This window comes from Miniopterus schreibersii, assembly GCF_964146895.1.
Source record: "Miniopterus schreibersii genome assembly, chromosome: 7".
Taxonomy (NCBI): Eukaryota; Metazoa; Chordata; class Mammalia; order Chiroptera; family Miniopteridae; genus Miniopterus; species Miniopterus schreibersii.
The window spans coordinates 43,216,445-43,235,022 of record NC_138108.1 but is presented as its reverse complement, the minus strand read 5'-3'; the positions used below and the strand labels follow the sequence as shown (position 1 = coordinate 43,235,022).

The window sequence follows — 18,578 nt, the reverse complement described above, 5'->3', positions numbered from 1 at the left end:
TTGAAGTGCTAAGGATAGAGTCTGGCGCATAGTAGATGTTGAATAAATACTGGCTGGCTGAATGAATGGATGGATAGGCTTATTCTCCAGTGTCATCCTTGCCCTTTGTTCCAGCTGCCTCTGTTCTCTGCATCCGCCCTGAAGAGCTGCAGGAGGCCCTCACTTCTCGTTGTGTGGTCACCCGAGGAGAGACCATCATCCGTGCCAACACTGTTGACAGGGCCGAGGATGTCCGAGATGCCATGTCCAAAGCCCTGTATGGGAGGCTCTTCAGCTGGATTGTAAATCGCATCAATACACTCCTGCAGCCAGACAAAAACATATGGCAAGTTCCCCCAGGGAGCAGAGTTCTCCGAAGAGCTGTCATCAACCCTGGGGTCTCAGATTTTACAAGAGAAAGCATTCGGTCCTCTCTTGGGTTTTCTTTAGCAAAGCTCTTAGGTCTTCTACTTTTAAAAATGTATTGGGATCCAGGAGAGCGGAACTGGTCATACCTGAAAGGCAGACAATTGACAGAGCCAGGGCAGTGTAGTGTTTAAGAGAACAGGCTTGGCTTGGAGCTGGACAAACAGGATTTGCATCCAAGTTCTACAGCTTAATCAGCTGCATGTTCTAAGTGATGGTTTTCTTATCTGTAAAATTAGGATAATAATATTCTCCTTATCGTGTTGTTTTAGAATCAACTGAGACATTTCATGAAAAGTGTTAAAGCACATTATTACCACTACTACCTCTATTGTGGGCGGCAATTGGAAGAATGAATGAGCAGCAGCTCCAGCCCATTCAGAGTGGTTTCTCTTTAATCTCTTTCTATATGGAGCTGATGAGTAAGACTTTAAGAGATTCTAGTGCTTTTAAAAAGAGTTGGAAGTATTGTTGAAAGACTAAAGGAACAAATGGTTTAAGACACAAACTGTTTCTCCCTTAGAGGCAGCAGGACGCTGCTTTCCATGGGAGGGTATATGAATTGATAAATAGTGGGCACATATATCTCACCATCCTCTGAGATGAGTGTTTCCTTCCCTGAAATGTTGTATTCTCTCTCATGCAGTAGTGCGGACGATGGTATGAATGTGGGGATACTGGATATTTTTGGATTTGAGAACTTTCGGAGAAATTCATTTGAGCAGCTCTGCATAAACATCGCCAATGAACAAATCCAGTACTATTTCAATCAGCACGTTTTTGCTCTTGAGCAGGTAATAGTGAACTCTGAAGTCAGTAAACCAAGCTGCCCACAATTTGAATCAGAAACCCTGTTAGTCAGGCTAACAGGTAAAAGGCTCTAAAGAAAAAAAAACAAAACCCCGTCCTGTCAAAATAAATCAATGGTCTAAATTCAGCCTGAAAAAAACAAAGAGGCCTTGATTTTTGTGGAAAGGTACATTTCCTCCCTTGAGTGGAGCTGGTGCCAAGTCAATTATTTAAATGTGTCTCCCAAACTGTTTCATGTGTATTGCCCAAAATGCTGGGTTTTCCTCTACTTTATTTAACTAAAAATATCTATGATCATGTCCAAGATGACACGGAATGATCTTGAATTCAGGACACATGTTCTTGTTCTTAACTCTCAAACTGGTCCTCCCCACCCCCCACCTCCTGCTCACTAGATCCCACAGGAAATGGATGGGTGTCTCTGGGGAAAGGAAGATATGTTATTAGTTTTCTGACATGGAAGTCTTTCCCCAATGAGTTTACTAGTAAATAAAACAGTCTGTGAAGCTACTTGGACCCTTCTCCTCCACCCCAGCCCCAAGGCTCTCCCAGATGAAGTAGTTGCAATAATGAAACATTCTGGCCAAGCCCCTTGTTTTAATGCAGAAGTGAGGACACACAAACTATAATGTGATTAGAGAAACACAAAGACATGGACTAAAAATGCCAGTATTGGTTTTATCACTGGGTCTGGATAAATCCATACTGCACTCCTCTCCCTACCCACCCTGGACAAACCTCGACCTGTTTCAGTCCAAGTTCCATCCATTTATTTCCCAGGGAAATCTGGAGTTTTTCTAGTTTTTCAGCCCCAGGTGATTCCCTTGCAGAATCCTTTGCAGAAGATAGAAGTCTGCTTTCTCTCTGCTTTAAACCATACTTGTCACCAAAATAAATAAAAATTTTTTTAGCTTCTCCTCTTTTCTACATCAGTTTCTAAATTATAAGTTGTCAAATCATTTTTGGGAGACAGGCAGCCATCCCTTCATTTGCCAGCTTTAGCTGCCTACCGAGGCCACCCGTAGGTCAGGCTTAAACCCAAAGCTTTAACAATGTCATATGCAGAGGAGTCCTTTACCAACATAAAACACACCCTGTTTTCCACATGTGCTCAGTGTTGCCAGACAAAGAAAGTTCATGCCAAAGCAACCTAGTGGTTGGTACCTAGGCCAGTTTGGGGCTGGAGAGATTCATTCCCGTTTCCTTCCAGATGGAATATCAGAATGAGGGCATTGATGCTACGCCTGTGGACTATGAGGACAATCGACCACTCTTGGATATGTTCCTCCAGAAACCCCTGGGACTACTGGCACTTCTAGATGAGGAAAGTCGGTTTCCCCAAGCCACTGATCAGACCCTGGTTGGTAGGTGTCTTTTGGAAAGGCATATACGCTCAGAAGAGAACTTGGCTTATGTCATCAAATGAATATGGTTCAGTGGACCTGTCCTGTGTACAACCTGGTGGGTTGTAAAAGTGTAGACCTTGCTTTTAGTGAATTAAAATGTCCAGTAAATGTCCTGGTAGAATTTGTATCTTAAATCTCTCACACTCTCCCCACTATCCATTTGCTGCGAATGGAAATACTGTTACCCTATGTCAACATCATTTTTATACCCTCTCCTTGTTTCCCATAACCACTTGCTGCCCCTCCATTTCTTACCTTCCTCTCATATCTCCCCCTGACCCCTCTTGTGCCTCTAATCCAAGTTTGTATACAAGCCCCTTCTAGTCTCCTGGCTTCCAGGCTTCTACTCTCCCCCTCTAGCTAATTTAGTCTGTTTAAAGCCATCTTTTCATTGGGCTACATGACAATAAAACACCTACTCCTGGCATGAAAGGCCCTCTTCCTCCTGTTCCCCTTGACCTCCTCCTTCTCAGATCTTCAGTGTTGCACAGGGCCCTGGCCCTCGCTTAGATTGTGAGATGCTTGAGGCAGCAAAGCTCAAATCCTTGCATCCCTTTAGTACTTCCCCCATTCCTCACACGAGGTGGCTCTCATCACAACAATAGCAAAGTGGATTGTTGAGGGAGAACAGAAAGTTTCAAGCCTTTTCCCCAGATGGAAAATTGATTTGTGGGAGAGAGATTCACTTCTAGGGATTGAGATTGTCACCCTCATTGGTTTCGTGTTACCTATAAAATTGTTGCAAGTTGCCAGGATGAGTATTTGCCTTCCACGGGAAATCTTCATGGTTCTGAAGCTAATTTGCCGACCTCTGGTGTCATCAGTGTCCGTGCTCCATGCTGGGAGTTCTTAGAGCAGAACATGAGATCTCAGAGTACGGCCTGACACTAAAGACAACGTGAAACAACGAAATGAGTGCTGTATTGTGAATGCCCACTTCACTGGAGGACCTTTCTCCACCACATACATACAATGATAATATCAGGCTCCTCTGAAATCTTTTGTTCTGGGTCACTCACGGTTCAAGGAGCAAGTTTTTGTTTGATGGAGGAAACAATTCATGTTGTAACCTTTAAACATGAAAATCCACACAGATAAATTTGAAGACAACCTACGCTGCAAATACTTCTGGAGGCCCAAGGGAGTGGAGCTGTGCTTCGGCATTCGGCACTATGCGGGAAAGGTGAGACGAGTGGGGGTTATTAATCCCCGATTTGACGAGGGGAAAGTATCCCTATTACCCTGTCTGTGCCACTCATGAAATTGCTTGCAGACTTCTGTGTCCTTTTAATTCTTCTTGAACACCTAATCATAGCTCCCAAACTTTCTCAGTGGTGCCACTCACAGAAAGTTGCCCCTGGTGCACAAGCAGTTTCTCACGGGTGGCCGGCGAGCTGCCATCTGCTCCTCACCCAAGGTTTGGCCTGGAAGTGCCAGCTCTTTAGAGAGAAAACATATTATAGTTTTCTCAGTGTTTAGCGGTGAATGTTCACATTCAAAAGTCATTTGGAGATGTGTAGGTAAATGGAGGAGAGTTAATGTCACAGTGGGGCTCCATTTTTAACATTTGGAGTATATGTCTACAGACACCAAACGTGTCTACATGAAAAGGAAAAATAATTTCACTTCGTCATCTAGATGGTAAGCTTTTATAACATTAACCAAAACTTCTCCTTTTCATGACTATGCCTCAGCCTCAATTTCAGGTTCCTGATGTAGGTTAGCGACTGATTCAGGAAATTCTCTAGTCCCGTAGCCAACAACTCATTGCTCAAATTCCTCTCAGAGGAGACATTTGAATTATGGCTAATTGGTTCTGGTGGGGTCTGCTGAGGCCCTGGGTCCAAGAAATAGGTAGGAGTTCAATAAAGGGCATTTTGGATTTGAGATTTATTGAAATTATTTCTCAAATTCATATCATGACATTAAATTTTGCTTGACTGAAGTTTGGTTGAAAGGCAATCTAATACACGTGAAAGGGCAGATAAATTTTCTTCTTCCTATCTAGGTTCTTTGGCTGGTTTAATAATTAAATTGATATAAGATACATTAACAGGAGAAAAAAATGTAGTTATGTATGTACAGCATCCCAATAAAATATGAGACCCAAAGGGCAGCTAGGCAACTGCAGCTTATATAACATCCTGAGCTAAGGAAAGGAGTAGGGGCCTGGGGATGCAAAGGAAGAAGGGTCATTCAGAGGAAGGCGGAGGGGCTGTTCAGAAAACGAAAGTTTGCCCTGTGTTGCAGACAAGTTGCTTAGATAAAATCTCTGGTACTAGTTTTCTTCCTGGTACAGGCCCCCTTCCAACATAAATTTAGGCATTTGAGGGGGAAGAAAAAAGAGCTTTTCCTGATTCTTCTAGGTTTCGATTGCTTTTAACTCAAAATATTTGGGGGTCACTTATTCTGAACTCCTTGACAAGTAAAGGGGATTGTCTTTCTTTCCACATAGTACATGATGGCATCTATTTTGCACCTTTGGAGGAAATTGGAATCCAGTGTCTGCCTGTAGGTTCTTCATGTACCTTTGATGTCTGCTTATTAACGTCAGGCCCATGCGATACCCACATGGGCCTGATCCTCCCTCCCCCATTCTTCTTACCTGTCTCCCATTCCTCACACCTCTCTCCCTCTCTGTCCTTTTATACCTATGTCTTACCCACCCCTTTCCTTCCCCACTTCTCCCTCTCCTTTCTTGACTTTAAGGAAAAAAGGGATTCTTTTCTTTCTGGGTTGTGTCCTTTCCTGAGTTCATTTGCCACTAACACTTATTTCTCTGGAGTGTTCCTTAAAATCTCTCTGGCCTGGATCCCCTCTCCCCTCTCCCCTCTCCCCTCTCCCCTCTCCCCTCTCCCCTCTCCCCTCTCCCCTCTCCCCTCTCCCCTCTCCCCTCTCCCCTCTCCCCTCTCCCCTCTCCCCTCTCCCCTCTCTCCTCTCCCCTCTCCCCTCTCCCCGAGAACTGGGAACTGAGAACTGCTCAGCATCCCTGAGCGGTCACTCCAGGCCATGAGTAGTACCTTGGGAAGCAGTTAGAGTATAGTGGTTATGAGCATGGCACCAAATCGCCTGGGTTTGGATGCCTGCCCACTACCTGTGAAATATGTGACCACAGGCACATTATTCAGCCTCTCTCTAAGCCTCTATTTGCCCACCAATAAAATGGAGATAATAGCAGTGCTTACCTCATAGGATAGACGCTTCACATACAGTGAGTGCCTCATTTGTTTTAATAATTATTCTGATGTGATATCACTTTGATTTGACTCTTCAAAGAGCAACTGAACAAGAAGTTAAGATAAACTGGCCTGTCAAAAATTACAAAATTTCCCCTTATCTGGTGGTCTGGATTTAAAAGCATGGCTGTGCCAAGATTAATTCTGTACAGAGGTCGATGAATGACTGAACCCAGACAGCTCCCGGCGTCACCAGTGACCACGGGCATTGCCTAACCTGCAGTTTGGTCTTCATCTTGCAGGTATCATATGATGCTTCTGGGTTTCTTGAGAAAAATAGAGACACTCTCCCTGCCGACGTGGTTGTAGTCCTGAGAACGTCAGAAAACAGGCTTCTCCAGCGACTCTTCTCAATCCCTTTAACCAAAACAGGTACTTGGAACCACCCCGACAGCCCTGCAACTGATGCTTCTGCGAGCCCTGCTGGGGTCTTCCACTTAGTGTCTCAGCACTGCCAGGGCTGCAGCTTTAAGCAGGGATAAAGGTCTATCTGACTAAGGTCCAGAAAAGGAAGTGATTGTTTCTTTTGCAATTTAATTGCACAGCATCGTATATATATACATATGTACACATACACACACACTGTCTCTAACATCAACTCTTACACTTCTCGTTTTCTCTACCTGCTTTTTTTCATTCTTCCATTTTTAAAACCATATGTTATTAATTCATGCTAACACTCTAAGGTGGTCTCAGCTTACCTAGAATCATTAGGAAGATTATTTCTATTCATATATGATTCCAAGTGAAGGGAGTATAGTGAATCAAAGTCATTCAATCATGGGGATCTCAGAGGTTCCCTGGCTCAATTTCCCACCCAGTCACTGACCACACCCCACCACTCTCCTGACCTACTTGGAACAGGCCCATGACTGGCCTACATACACGGCCTATGCCTACGTACAGTCAACTTATGTTCAGTTGCTTCATCAGTTCTCATGCCAGGAAGCAGGAAGCTGGAAGCTAGAGCCAAAGGATGGCACTTTCTGATCTTCGCCATTTCACCAAATGTGTTCTAATTGAGTCAAGCTCCTTTGATTTACCCAGGATTCTGCTGCTTTTAGCTGGGCAGCAGATTTCAGATTTTCCCACAGCTCTTCTCTCAAGGGCTTTGTTTTTGAGGCTATGTCTGGAAACAGCTATGGGTATGCTTTTAAGAAACCTCTTTATCATTGTTCATAATTTCCTCTTCTTTTCTTCCCACCCCCCTCTTGAAATCATTGGTAACCATGTCTAGCATGAGACCTTTGCACGTTAAAAGAGAGTAGCTGCCAGGTCTGATTTTTAGCAACGTGCAGAGGAATGAAAAGGTTCATTAGAAAAAAAGCCACAGTCTACAACAATACAGCCTTTGCTTTATCTTCACTTGGGAGGAAAGTTGAAACTAGGTCCTTAATTCTATTCAAACATGCTCCTCTAAACAGAAATAGTAGAGTGCCCACCAAAAGGCTGCCTTCCAGTTTCCTCTCCAGACTTCCTTGGGCACAGCCAGTATTTGCTTTATTACAGACTTCTGGAGATGGACAGGTGTGGTCAGGGCTGGCGCTCCCTGACCAGACACAAGGTATAGACTCATCAGACAACTCTGTTGTACAGAGGTGAAGATACACCATTATGAATAAGAGATGTACTCTTTGAAATAAAATATATCCAAGTGTCTTAGCAGCTGAAATTAACACTCTCCCATAAATATAACTAACAATTTGTCAAATCTGTTTATATAGCTTTGGCATTTCCAATTTTTCAACCTTTGGCAAAATAAAAACAAGTTCTCAGTCTAGGCCACTAGGTGGCACTGTGTAAGAAGTCAGGCTCCGCCGCCTGTTTTTCCTGCTTACCTAAAAGGGGAGGGAACAGGAACAAAGAGATAGCCTCTGCTTCTTTTTTTTTTTTTTTTTCTCCAAGTGAGCTTTCCTCCGGTCTTTTAGCTCTTTCTGAATCTTGCCTGGAAACTGCATTCCACACCAACTGGAGGAAACTAAAGTGAACAGTAAAGACTAGAAACAAAAGTGTCTTCCTGAAAAGCTTCCTTGTATTCCTGAGTTGTATATTATGCATAATAATTTCTCTTGAAATCCTAAGCTTTATTTTCTCTACATTTTGAGTATAAATAACAAGCCACGAATGAATACACATCAAAACTAATAAGCATGATTCTGTTTTCTTTTTCTGAAATTATTCATGTAAAAATGCCTTTGAACAGCAGACATTCATAGAACAGCTTCTAATAAGGCACTGTTAGGCAGCAAAGGGGGACATGGAGATGAAGATAATATGACTTTGCCCGAGAGCAACTGGAGCTTTCTTTTACCTTCACTTTCTGTCTAGAATTGGATAGTAACTTATCTCCTTATGACAATATCTGCCCTCAAAACTCAGTTCTAAAGAGACTGTGCATCCTATGCTGAAGGTCAGAATATTAATTAAGTTTCTAAATTTTAAAATGTCCATATTATATATTTTTTGGTTTTATTATTTTATAGCCTTTGAAGGTGGGAAAACCTTAATGGATACAAATAGGTCATGCTGCTTTTGCTGAAATTGCAAATAGTTGTTTAAGGCACTTGCCCCTTACTAAGGGAGACTTGGCTGTATATCCCAGTGTTCCAGCTGGAAGCGAGGTCCCAGCGTTTTGGAAAAGAATATGCTAATATTTTCAGTGCATGAGAAACCATTTTCATGGTCATTTTTATTTTTATTTATCCTGCTTCAAGCCCTCAAACACTTAAATGGGGCACTAATTCAATGAGCATAGATGATATGGGCAATTATTTTATAAACTTCTTTTAGGAGATGAGCTACACAGAGGAAGGAAAAGGTCAAAGTTGGGAACCCTTGGAGGCTGTTAGCCCGAAACCTAAAAAAGATGTTCAGCTCTGGACTCCTCTCTGAGAGGAGAGATCCCTGTGAGATGTCAGCATGTTCTCGCTCTTGGTCTTGGTGGTGGTTACATGGATGCTTGCTCTATAATATTTATTATGCTGTATATTTATGTTTTGCACACTTCTCTGTGCATGCATTCTATTTCACAATAATGCTTTTCTTACCAAAATATAGAGAAGATATCTTAGAATCTAAAAAAACCTTTTTTAAAATTTCTTTATCTCAGGTTTTCTGTTCAGTTAAGTTGAAGTTCATTGGTAGCTAAACAATTGCTGTTCTTTGCTTTCAAATACAGGCATCAGAGTGCCTCCAGCTGACCTTCCTGTCCTTTAAAATCAGCTTCCTCTCAGGGCTGCTGGGCAGGGAACAACCCTTCATTAGTGGATATCAAACAGAAATATTGTTCCCCAGTTTAATTTCTTATCAAGGTTGAGAGGATTGACGTGTGTGTGTGTGTGTGTGTGTGTGTGTGTGTGTGTGTGAGAGAGAAACCATAATATAAAATCAGGTAGAGTGATGCAATTGGCAGTTTCCTGTATGCACCTTCCTGTTTACACTGCACATCCCTAAATAACCTGAAAAGATTTAAAAAACATAGAACATGAAATTCTGAGGCCTGGAGTCCTTGGCTTCTCCCAGGTTTCTGCAGCCCTGTTACTGGCAGTGGCTTCTGTGGGCTGGCACACAGCTGCATCTGGTGGGGATGATGCCTCTGCCTGAGGGGCAGGCTCTTGGTCTAAAGTATTCAGTGTCGATTGGGTAAATGGAGGCAGCTGCAGTCAATATGGGTTCTCTCTGTTCGCTGCTTATACTTATACGACCACTTTTTGGCCTGCAGATGGGTCACTTCAGACGTGATGAAATTTTCTTTGTAATTCTTCCTATTGATGGGAAATTCTCTGAAGATTTTATGTGTGAAAATTTGATGTGGCAGCAACATTGCTTTCTAACCCTTCAGCTGGGACTTTTCAAACTGAGTGATCTATGTGGAAAAACATTAAAAGGAAAGATGTTATAACAAGGTTTCATGGCATATTTTCCTGTTTGGGGAATGTTCCACTTGCTACTAGTAAGCTAGGGGAAAGTTCAAAAGGCTCAGAGGCAGAAAGAGGGATTTCAAAGGGAACTTGAAAAACCCTTTTCTGTCTTTGAATCATGAACCCTGACTTCCAAAGAGTAGTTTGGGGTTTTAATGGTGTTAGGAACTAAGGAGAAACTAGAAAAAACAAGAGTAGCTCCAGAGGGACATTGTCTGAGCCTGAAAGTCTGGTTTTGCATCAGAATCTAGAACTGAGTTTTTGTCTCCATTGGCTCCTTCCAAGGACTCTCAGATCTCTCCCTTGGAATTTGATTTTTGGTAAAATCAACAGTCAAGTTTCTCAATCTTGACTTTTTATTTGGATGGGGGAAGCAAGATGAGCCCCCACATTGCTAGAATACTTGCTGTTGACTGTTCCTGATTCTGTAGCTCCCCATATTAAATGCATTAAGCTCTTAAGAGGAACCATTTGGCAACCATCTCTCAGAGTTTTCAGTTTCCATTTATGGCTGCTTCTCAATCCTGACAACTCAGCAAATGAGTTAGCAGGATGAGCTGGCTCTAAATGACCAAGTTCCAGGGTCACAGATATGGACCGTGCTCAGCTCTTCCTGAAACAGAAGCTATAATGAGCCAACCCTGTCAGGGAGCACTGGCGAGTCAGTTCCTCCTCACAAAGAGACCCATTTCATTCTGTTTAATTTAGGAATGTATCTCAGTCAAAAGACAATTATATATTTATCATCTTTCTGAATATGGTGCTAAGCATAGGTGATTTCTACAAGAAATAAAAGAAAACCCCAGCTGGAACAGTCAGGGAGAGATAGGCATTGCCAAATCCTAAAATGTATTAAAAAAATACCAAAAAAAGAGTAAATTCTTAACAGCCATGTAAATCAATAAATGGGGGCAATACTTGTATACAAGTAAAAACAAGGAAAAGTCATGGAAATACCATGAGTTGACAAGGAAAAGAGTTCTTTTAACTAAGAAAGGCTTCTTGGAGGAGATTTTAAAACAAATAAATAAAAGGCTAGAGAAAATTGAGCAGCCTGGGAGTAATGAGGCATTCTGAGTCAAGGGCTACTGCATGGAAAGGAGAGGGAGGTGAAGTGGGATGATTAAGTGAACAAGACAGGAGGAAAGGACTCAGGACAAAGGGAGGGAAGCTAGATGCAAACACGATAGTGAACTGCTGAATAGAGCATGGGTTCTGTTTCATTGATCTGTGTCTCTAACTCTTCACCAATACCACACTGCTTTTACTCTTGTAGCTTTTATAGTAAGTCTTAAAGGCAGGTAGTATGATTTCTCCAACTTTCTTTTTCTTTTTTTTTTTGTTTTGTTAATCCTCACATGAGGATATTTTTTCCATTGCTTTTCAGAGAGAACCTATAACTAAGCCCTCTTTCTACTCTTGCCTCAGACAGCCTAACAGCTAAACTACAGTCTTTCCAAAAATGTAGATCTGATCATGCCACTTCCCTGCTCAAAGCCTCCAATGGCTCTTCATCACACCTGGAATAAAATCCAAACTCCTTTCTTTGTCTAAAAACTCTCCCATGATTCCCATGATCTGTCCCTGCCTGCCTCTGACCCCATCTCCTTGAACTCTACCCCTCACTCTGTCTTCACTCTGCTCCTAGACATTCCAAGTCTTTTCTTGATTCTGCACCAGCTGCTCTCTCTGCCTGGAACACGCTTTCGCCCAGATCTTTACAGGCCTCTCTCTATCTTGTGATCCAGAATTCAGCTTCAGTCTTACTTCCAAAGAGAAGCCTTCTATGCCCACCCAATGGAAAGTAGCTCCATGCTGTCCACTCACCCAGTGTAAATGTCTCCAACAGGAGCTGACGTTATCCTCTCTATCTCTATTCCACCCACCTCATATAGTCCCTAATGCTAGCCTGTAAGCTCCTTGAGAGCAGAGCCCGTATGAGTCCTGTTTACCACTGTTTACCTGGGACCCTCAGCAATGCCCAGTGCATAGTGAGTCCTCAGTAAATATTTGCTAAAAACTCAGCAATTACTGCAAGGTAGAAACTAAAGCTAAAACCCAAGTCCTGAATTCCAGTCTGTAGTAATTTACTAGGGCTGACATCATAAGGCACCATAAACAAGAAGTGGCTTAAATAAAAGAAATGTATTATCTCACAGCTCTGGAGGCTAGAAGTCCAAGACCCAGGTTGGTAGGTTTGATTTCTTCTGAGGCCTCTCTCCTTGGCTTGCAGATGGCTGCCTTTTCAGTGTCCTCACATGGTTACCCCTTGATCTGTTTGTATATTGTCCCTGTCCTAGTCTCTTCTTATAAGGACAACAGTCACGTTGGATGAGGGCCCACTCACAGGACCTCATTTGAACTTAAGCACCTTGGTTCTGTCTCCAAATGCAATCCATTCTGAGGTGCTGGGGGTTAGGACTTCAGCATGTGAATTTGGGTGGTGGTGGTACAGTTCAGCTCATAACAGATCACTAAGGGCTGAGGGAGCTGTTCAATATGCACCCCCCTTACCTGTGGGCCATGTGGGGGCCACCACCTCTCCCCATAAAGCCCAGGGACAGTTGTGACCAGCCAGAGAGTTTGCCGCCACCCCAGTCAGGGAAACAGAACTCTGCCCTCTCCCCTCCCCTTCCTCCTCTTCGCACACCAGAGGAGCTGGCCGGAGAAGAGGCACGGGAGAGAATACTGCCAAGCCATGAAGCCACTAGCCAGCCTCGAGGGACAGGAGGATGGGGAGAAGAACTTTGAATTGATACGATATAAAAGGTTAAAAATAAGGAAGAATGAGTCTTCAAAGCCAAAAGTAATCTTTAGTAACAGAAAATGTCAGAAAATTTATGAAATGGGGCTGAAATATAGTCAAGGGAACTTCCATGCTCATGGAAAGGGGAGGTGTCAGAATGAGTGGGGAAATTACAGGAAAAAGAGGGACTGTTTCTTGCTTATTTCAAATGAACTGAGATGCCTCAGGGCACAGCAGAGAACCACATGCTTTCTACAGGTGTGACCCTGGGGGGCTGGAAGGTTCATCACTAGCTGGGGATTCTTTGCAGCACCAGCCTGGAATGGGCGAGAGTCAGATTCTTGACACAGAAATAGGGCAGATGACGCTGAGGGTCATTTCAGTAATGAAAATAGCAAATGTTAGTTCCATGGACTCCTCACCTCTAGCACCTTCCAGGCAGAGCTGTGCAGTTCCGTGCTTTGGCCTACCCAGCTGTGCAGCTGTCCCATGCAACCGTCTTGTCTACTTGAGAAAATTGTAAGCTCCGTGAGGACAATGACAGTGTCTTCTATTTCATTTATATACAACATACAGAATTGTTCACAGTACTTTCGTAGCACAGTGCTGTTATCCGTGCTCATCCTGCTTTCTGAAATAATTTCTGTCCCTCACCTTCACCCTCATCACCACACCATCCATCTATGGCCCTCCCCTGCCTTCTCATCATTTTCTTTTCTCCACAAAATCAGCTCTAGCATTATGTCCTCCAGGAGGTTTTTGGTCTGGGTTGGGTGAAATTTCTGGCACCACTAGAATGTAAGTTCCCCTGAGACAGGATTTTGTCCATTGAGTTGTCTCCACGTTCTAGCTTCCAGAGAGGCGCATGGCACTTGGGAGGTACTCAGTAGAGTCTGTCTGTTCAGGCAGAGAGTGCAGTTTGTGAGTGGAATTTCCTGGTAGTCCTGAGAGCACTGGAAGCACATCAGAAATGCAGATCATCCTGTGATTTATGGTGCTGGCTGGCAGCCCACCAGCATGGAGATTTATTTTAACAGGTTGTGAAATTCAGAGAGAAGGAGCTCCATGTAGAACTCCATATTCTGATCTAGAGAGACAAGTGTGCAGCCCTGTTAGGACTCAGACGCCAGAGAAGTGCAGATGTAATTACAGTTGCATATGGCATCTGAAATTGCTTGCCAGCCCCCTTCCTGGGGTGGAGTGGGTGGGGTGAGGGCTTTCCCAGAAGCAAGCAGCTGCCTCTTCCAGGTTCCATGGAGGGCGGTATCCTTCTGAAGTTTGACAGGCTGAAGGAGGAGGCAGAGGGTCCTCACAACAGCTGGACAACCCCAAGAGAAACTTCATACCTTCCTGCCTCTCTCTTTGTTAATGGTTTTCAGCCCTTGGCCCTTGTCTAGAAGAATCTTTGATTTTTTTGTAGGCTTGTTGAGGACAAAATGTATGCATAGTTTGATTATAGGGAGAAGAGATCATCTCTTGAAATTCTCATTGTTTCTTTTCCCATCCCTGAATGCCTTCGGGTTTTGAATTTGTATTCTCCACGTACTTTGTTGTTGTTGTTCAAATGTAAAGAACTTAAGTGTTTCTTTCCTTTTAAAAAAAAGTCTACCTGTAGTCTCTTCTACCCCATCAGCTACGGAGGGCTAAAGAGCCCTAGACTGTAAGTCCAGAGACAAGCTGAGATCAACCTAGGTTGGTCCTTTGCATCCAGCAGGCTTAATTAATTTCTCTGAACCAGCTTCCCATCTGCAAAATAAAGGGTTTGCATGAAGAACCTCCTGATTAGAAGGAAGCTTAAGGTCAACAGCCCAACCCCTAACAATCTCCAGGCCTATCCTTCAATCTGGAGTAACTGTGGTTTGTAAGCTCTCGGCTCTCTTTTGTCCATTGGTCTATTGCACTGTGTTCCCTAGAGAAATGTAAAATGTTCTATTAGCCACATTTTTAAAAAGTAAAAAGAAACTAAACTGTCTTATTCCACTTGGGCTGCTGTAACAAAACGCCACAGATGGGTAGCTTATAAACAGCAGATACGTATTTCTCACAGTTTTGGAGGCTGGGAAGTTCAAGCTCCAGGTACTGGCAGATTTGGTGTCGGGTGAGAGCCCACTTCCTGATTCACAGACAGCTGTCTTACCACTGTCCTCGCATCCTAGAAGAGACAAGGGACCTCTCTGAGACTCTTTGATAAGGGCATTAATCTCATCAGAGGGCTTTGCCTTCATGAATCGCCTAATCAACTCCCAGAGGCCCCACCTCCAAATATCACTTTAGGGGTTAGGATTTAAGATATGAATTGTGGGGGAGGGGAGACACAAACATTCAGCCTATAACACAGGTGAAATTAATTTTAATATATTTACTCAATGTATCAAAAATATTGTCATTTAACATGTAATCAATGTAAAAATTATTGTGATAGCATACTTCTTCTAAGTCCCTGAAATCTGGTGTGTATTTTATACTTGTGGCACATCTCAGTTCGGACCAGCCACATTTCATGAGTTGCATAACGTGGCTGTTTGAGAATTGCTGCCCTGGCACAGAAATGCCTCATCCCTGCTCTCAGAGAGAAATGCTGACAAGCTCTTCTTGTGGGTTTTCCCAAAGGAAATGAAATCTTGTTTCTTCATAAAATAATATTTTATTTCATGCAGACTTGACTTCATACTATTTTCCAGTGTGTGAGAGAAGTCACTGCTCTTGATTCTCAGAGTTCTAGCACAGCTTTTAAAAAGTTCTTTGGGTTCCAGAAAGGTCCCATATTGTCGGTATCAAGAGCAGTGTTTTCTCAAGTGTATTTCATAAAACACTAGGTTTGTGGGAGGTGAAGATGAGGGGAAGTGAATAAGAGATTTCCATGGTCAAAAAGTGTGGGGAATATTAAGTATGAAAATCCAATAGGTATCTTTACTGCAGAAATATCAAGAGGTGGTTCTCATGAGCAGAGCTTCCAAAGCCAGTAAGATGCATTTTGTGAAAAGCATCTTAAGGGTCAAGAGTCAAATGGAACCCACTGAGGCAATGCTGATCAGAGACTTTTCTCCCCGAGTCTTGTCCAGGACAACCTTCCAGCATGGGTCCTAAATCCATTTCCAAAAGTCCCTCATGCCTTTCTAGGCCTGGGGACCTTATTGCTGCTATTTCTTTAGAAAACTAAAAATAACCTTAGAAAACTAGAAACTAAAGTTAAAAACTTCAATATCGAGTTGTAATAATGACTGAGATTGGGGAAGTTAGTATCTGTTGTGAACCAGATCCTCTATCTTTCCCAAACACAGTTTAATACTTCTAACAGAGCTCCTAAATGTGACAGCGAAGTGGCACTTCAGTTTAGAGCCATTTTGTTTTATTTCTTAAATGATCCTGTCAAGTATAGCAAATGTGGCAGTTTTTGATTTTTCAAATGGTCAGAAATGTAAGAAAAATACATCCTGATGATCTCAGCCAGCATCCTTCTCATTCATAGAAAAGAAATATGTTCCCATTTAAGATGAAAGATTCTTTGCTTTTATTTCATAGCTCATATTGGAGAAAAAGTCTCAAGGTCCTTTACAGCTTATTAATTTATCCCACTATAAAATCTCTCTATAATGGGGCTTTCAGGTCATTCCTCCCCCCCTTACTAAAAGATAACTCCAGGCACTTCAAGTCAAATGAATTAGAAAAAAGCCATTAAAATTGTAATCTCTCTACTTAGGGATGGATCACAATTTAACACTTTTCCCCCAGGAATTTGGGTCATGTTAATAAAAACTGTATTTTTCTCTTTAGAACACAAGACCAGATTCTAACAGTCTGGTCCATGTGTTAGAAGCATATAAAAGTTAATCATTTTGTTCTGGTGCCAGCGTGTTGTATGTGAAGAGAAGCTGTAAACCACAGCTGTGTGGAGTAACAATTGCGAACTTTACTGGCGTGCACATGTGAGATGTCAGTAAACCAACTAAAGTGTCACTTAACTGAACTTGAGAGTTGGAAATGGGAGATAGGACTGCTAAGATTTTATTAAGGTTCTAGTTTAGCAGAGTGGTTCCATTCTTTGCATTTCACAAGGGTAGTTCAATTGACACAAAACCAAATCAACTTTTTTCCAGATGACTAGGTTTGGTTTAGCCACAACAATAGTGGTTGCTGAGTGATCAATGGGATCGCTGTGCGGTTGACTTGGCTTGGTATGTAAATGACTTTAAAAATCCAGACATCATCTAAAATCAATTGGGTTCAATCAGTTTGGCCGGGAGGCAATCCCATCAATTACTCAGTGGTCTACCTTGAATATGATCAAAACCCCTGAAACGACCCCCGAATCTTTAATTAGGTCATCCTAATTGATAGGCTTTCTCAGCATTACTGCTCAGTGCTCTGCACTTCAGATATCTGACCTTGGGCAAGAGACTTGAACACTTTTTGCCTCAGTTTACTTTCTTGATAGATTTGGAACAGGGCTCACAGGGTTATCGTATTAAATAATTCATTTCACACACTTAGCACAGTGTCATCTAGTACATTGTAGACATTCAGTAAATGTTAGTATTTAAGTATTGTCAACTCTTTTCTGATCTGATGCAGAGGGACAAATACAGAGCAAAATAAGTGGATTTCTCCTTTATTTTATTATCTCTGATGAATTTTTTTTAAAGACAGTACATAATACTATAGAGTACTATGTATGGGTTCTCCCTCCCTCCCTCCCTCCCTCCCTCCCTCCCTCCCTCCCTCCCTCCCTTCCTTCCTTCCTTCCTTCCTTCCTTCCTCTCTTCCTTCTTTCCTCTCTCCCTTCTCTCTGTTGAGAGTTTGTGATTTCTGTGTTTTAAAAATAATGCCTTAAGAAGATAAACAGAAAAGAATAAAATAAACTCCCAAACATTAAATCCTCAGTTATTTGCTTTCTTTTCTAGTCATTGAATCCAACATTTAATGAGGCTCTAGGCAATAGAAAATTGGATATTCTGTAAAACTCTGATGAACTGGAAGCCCTAATTAATGACATTTTTGTAAGTCTCAAATTATATGTGGCAGAGATTGTTACTAAGCCGAGTCAAGTGAAGTAACTTAAACTAAAACTCCTTGGCCAACTAGGACCTCTAGGGGTTTCATGTGGCTCTAATCAAATCCCCTATACCAGCAACATCTGCATCTTCACTCATCACTGAAATTCTATTAACTATAAATTTAACAGGAACACTTTATTCCCAAAACTCAATAAACATTCATCTAGCCTTCTGGATAATGAAACCCAGATACTAAGAGGGCAAGTAACTCATTCAAGTCTTTTTAACAAGTAAGTGGCAGAGCTGATACAAACCCCAGGTGGTTTGATCCCAGAATTCACAATCTTAACCACTTCAGCTCTGTAATCCAGGCCCCAAATAGCTTGAGTAAAGAGTCTGAAATATAAAGGGAACATGACATGGCCAGAGACTAACAAAACGTTTAGGGTATGTAGAGGGAACAGAGGTGAGTTGGGGCCTGCTCCCTGTCATGTTAAATAAAAATTTAATGCCACACTGTTTATTCATTCACTCATTCATTCACGTGTATTTATGGAGTGCTTACTATGTGGTAGGTATTTTGTGCTAAGCACTATGCATAGAGTGGTAAATAGAATAGACTTAGTGTTTGCTCTCATGGAGCTTAGACTCCAATGAAGAGTCACAAGACACAATATTAATTAGATTCATGGGTAGCTTTTAGTGTTGCATTAAGGAACATCTTTGGCTTTGAAAGAGACGTTCTCTAGAAACATTTAAACCATAAATCTATTTCATTCAGGTTTATTACTCATCCATGGTGCTACACTAACTCTGCAAAAATGGTTCACAGTCAATTGCTTGTTTCCATGGAGCTATAGTGTTCTTGAATGATTGAAAGAAAAATCTGTGATACTGAAGCTTGCCAAGAGATGGAAGAGATGATCCATCTATGGAAGGCAAGGGTAAAAATTATCTAAAATGTTGTTCTGGTGCATAAAAGCATCTTCAGTAAACTTTTTTTTTTTAACACCAACTATGTGTAGGGAACTTTGCAAGTCTTATAGGAGGTACTGATAAAT

The 18,578-nt window shown here is 42.2% G+C and overlaps 1 protein-coding gene across 1 annotated transcript in view; it reads left to right on the top strand.

Moving 5' to 3' along the window:
- MYO3B (myosin IIIB) overlaps positions 1-18,578 on the top strand; it is a gene marked incomplete at its 5' end in the record, with an annotated part of 324,483 nt that overhangs the window by 143,678 nt on the left and 162,227 nt on the right. Inside the window, 5 exons of the mRNA XM_081142170.1 lie at positions 115-325; positions 1,052-1,199; positions 2,426-2,579; positions 3,716-3,804; positions 6,100-6,229. Coding sequence (XP_080998296.1) covers positions 115-325; positions 1,052-1,199; positions 2,426-2,579; positions 3,716-3,804; positions 6,100-6,229 — 732 coding nt within the window. The remainder of the gene's footprint in view (positions 1-114; positions 326-1,051; positions 1,200-2,425; positions 2,580-3,715; positions 3,805-6,099; positions 6,230-18,578) is intronic.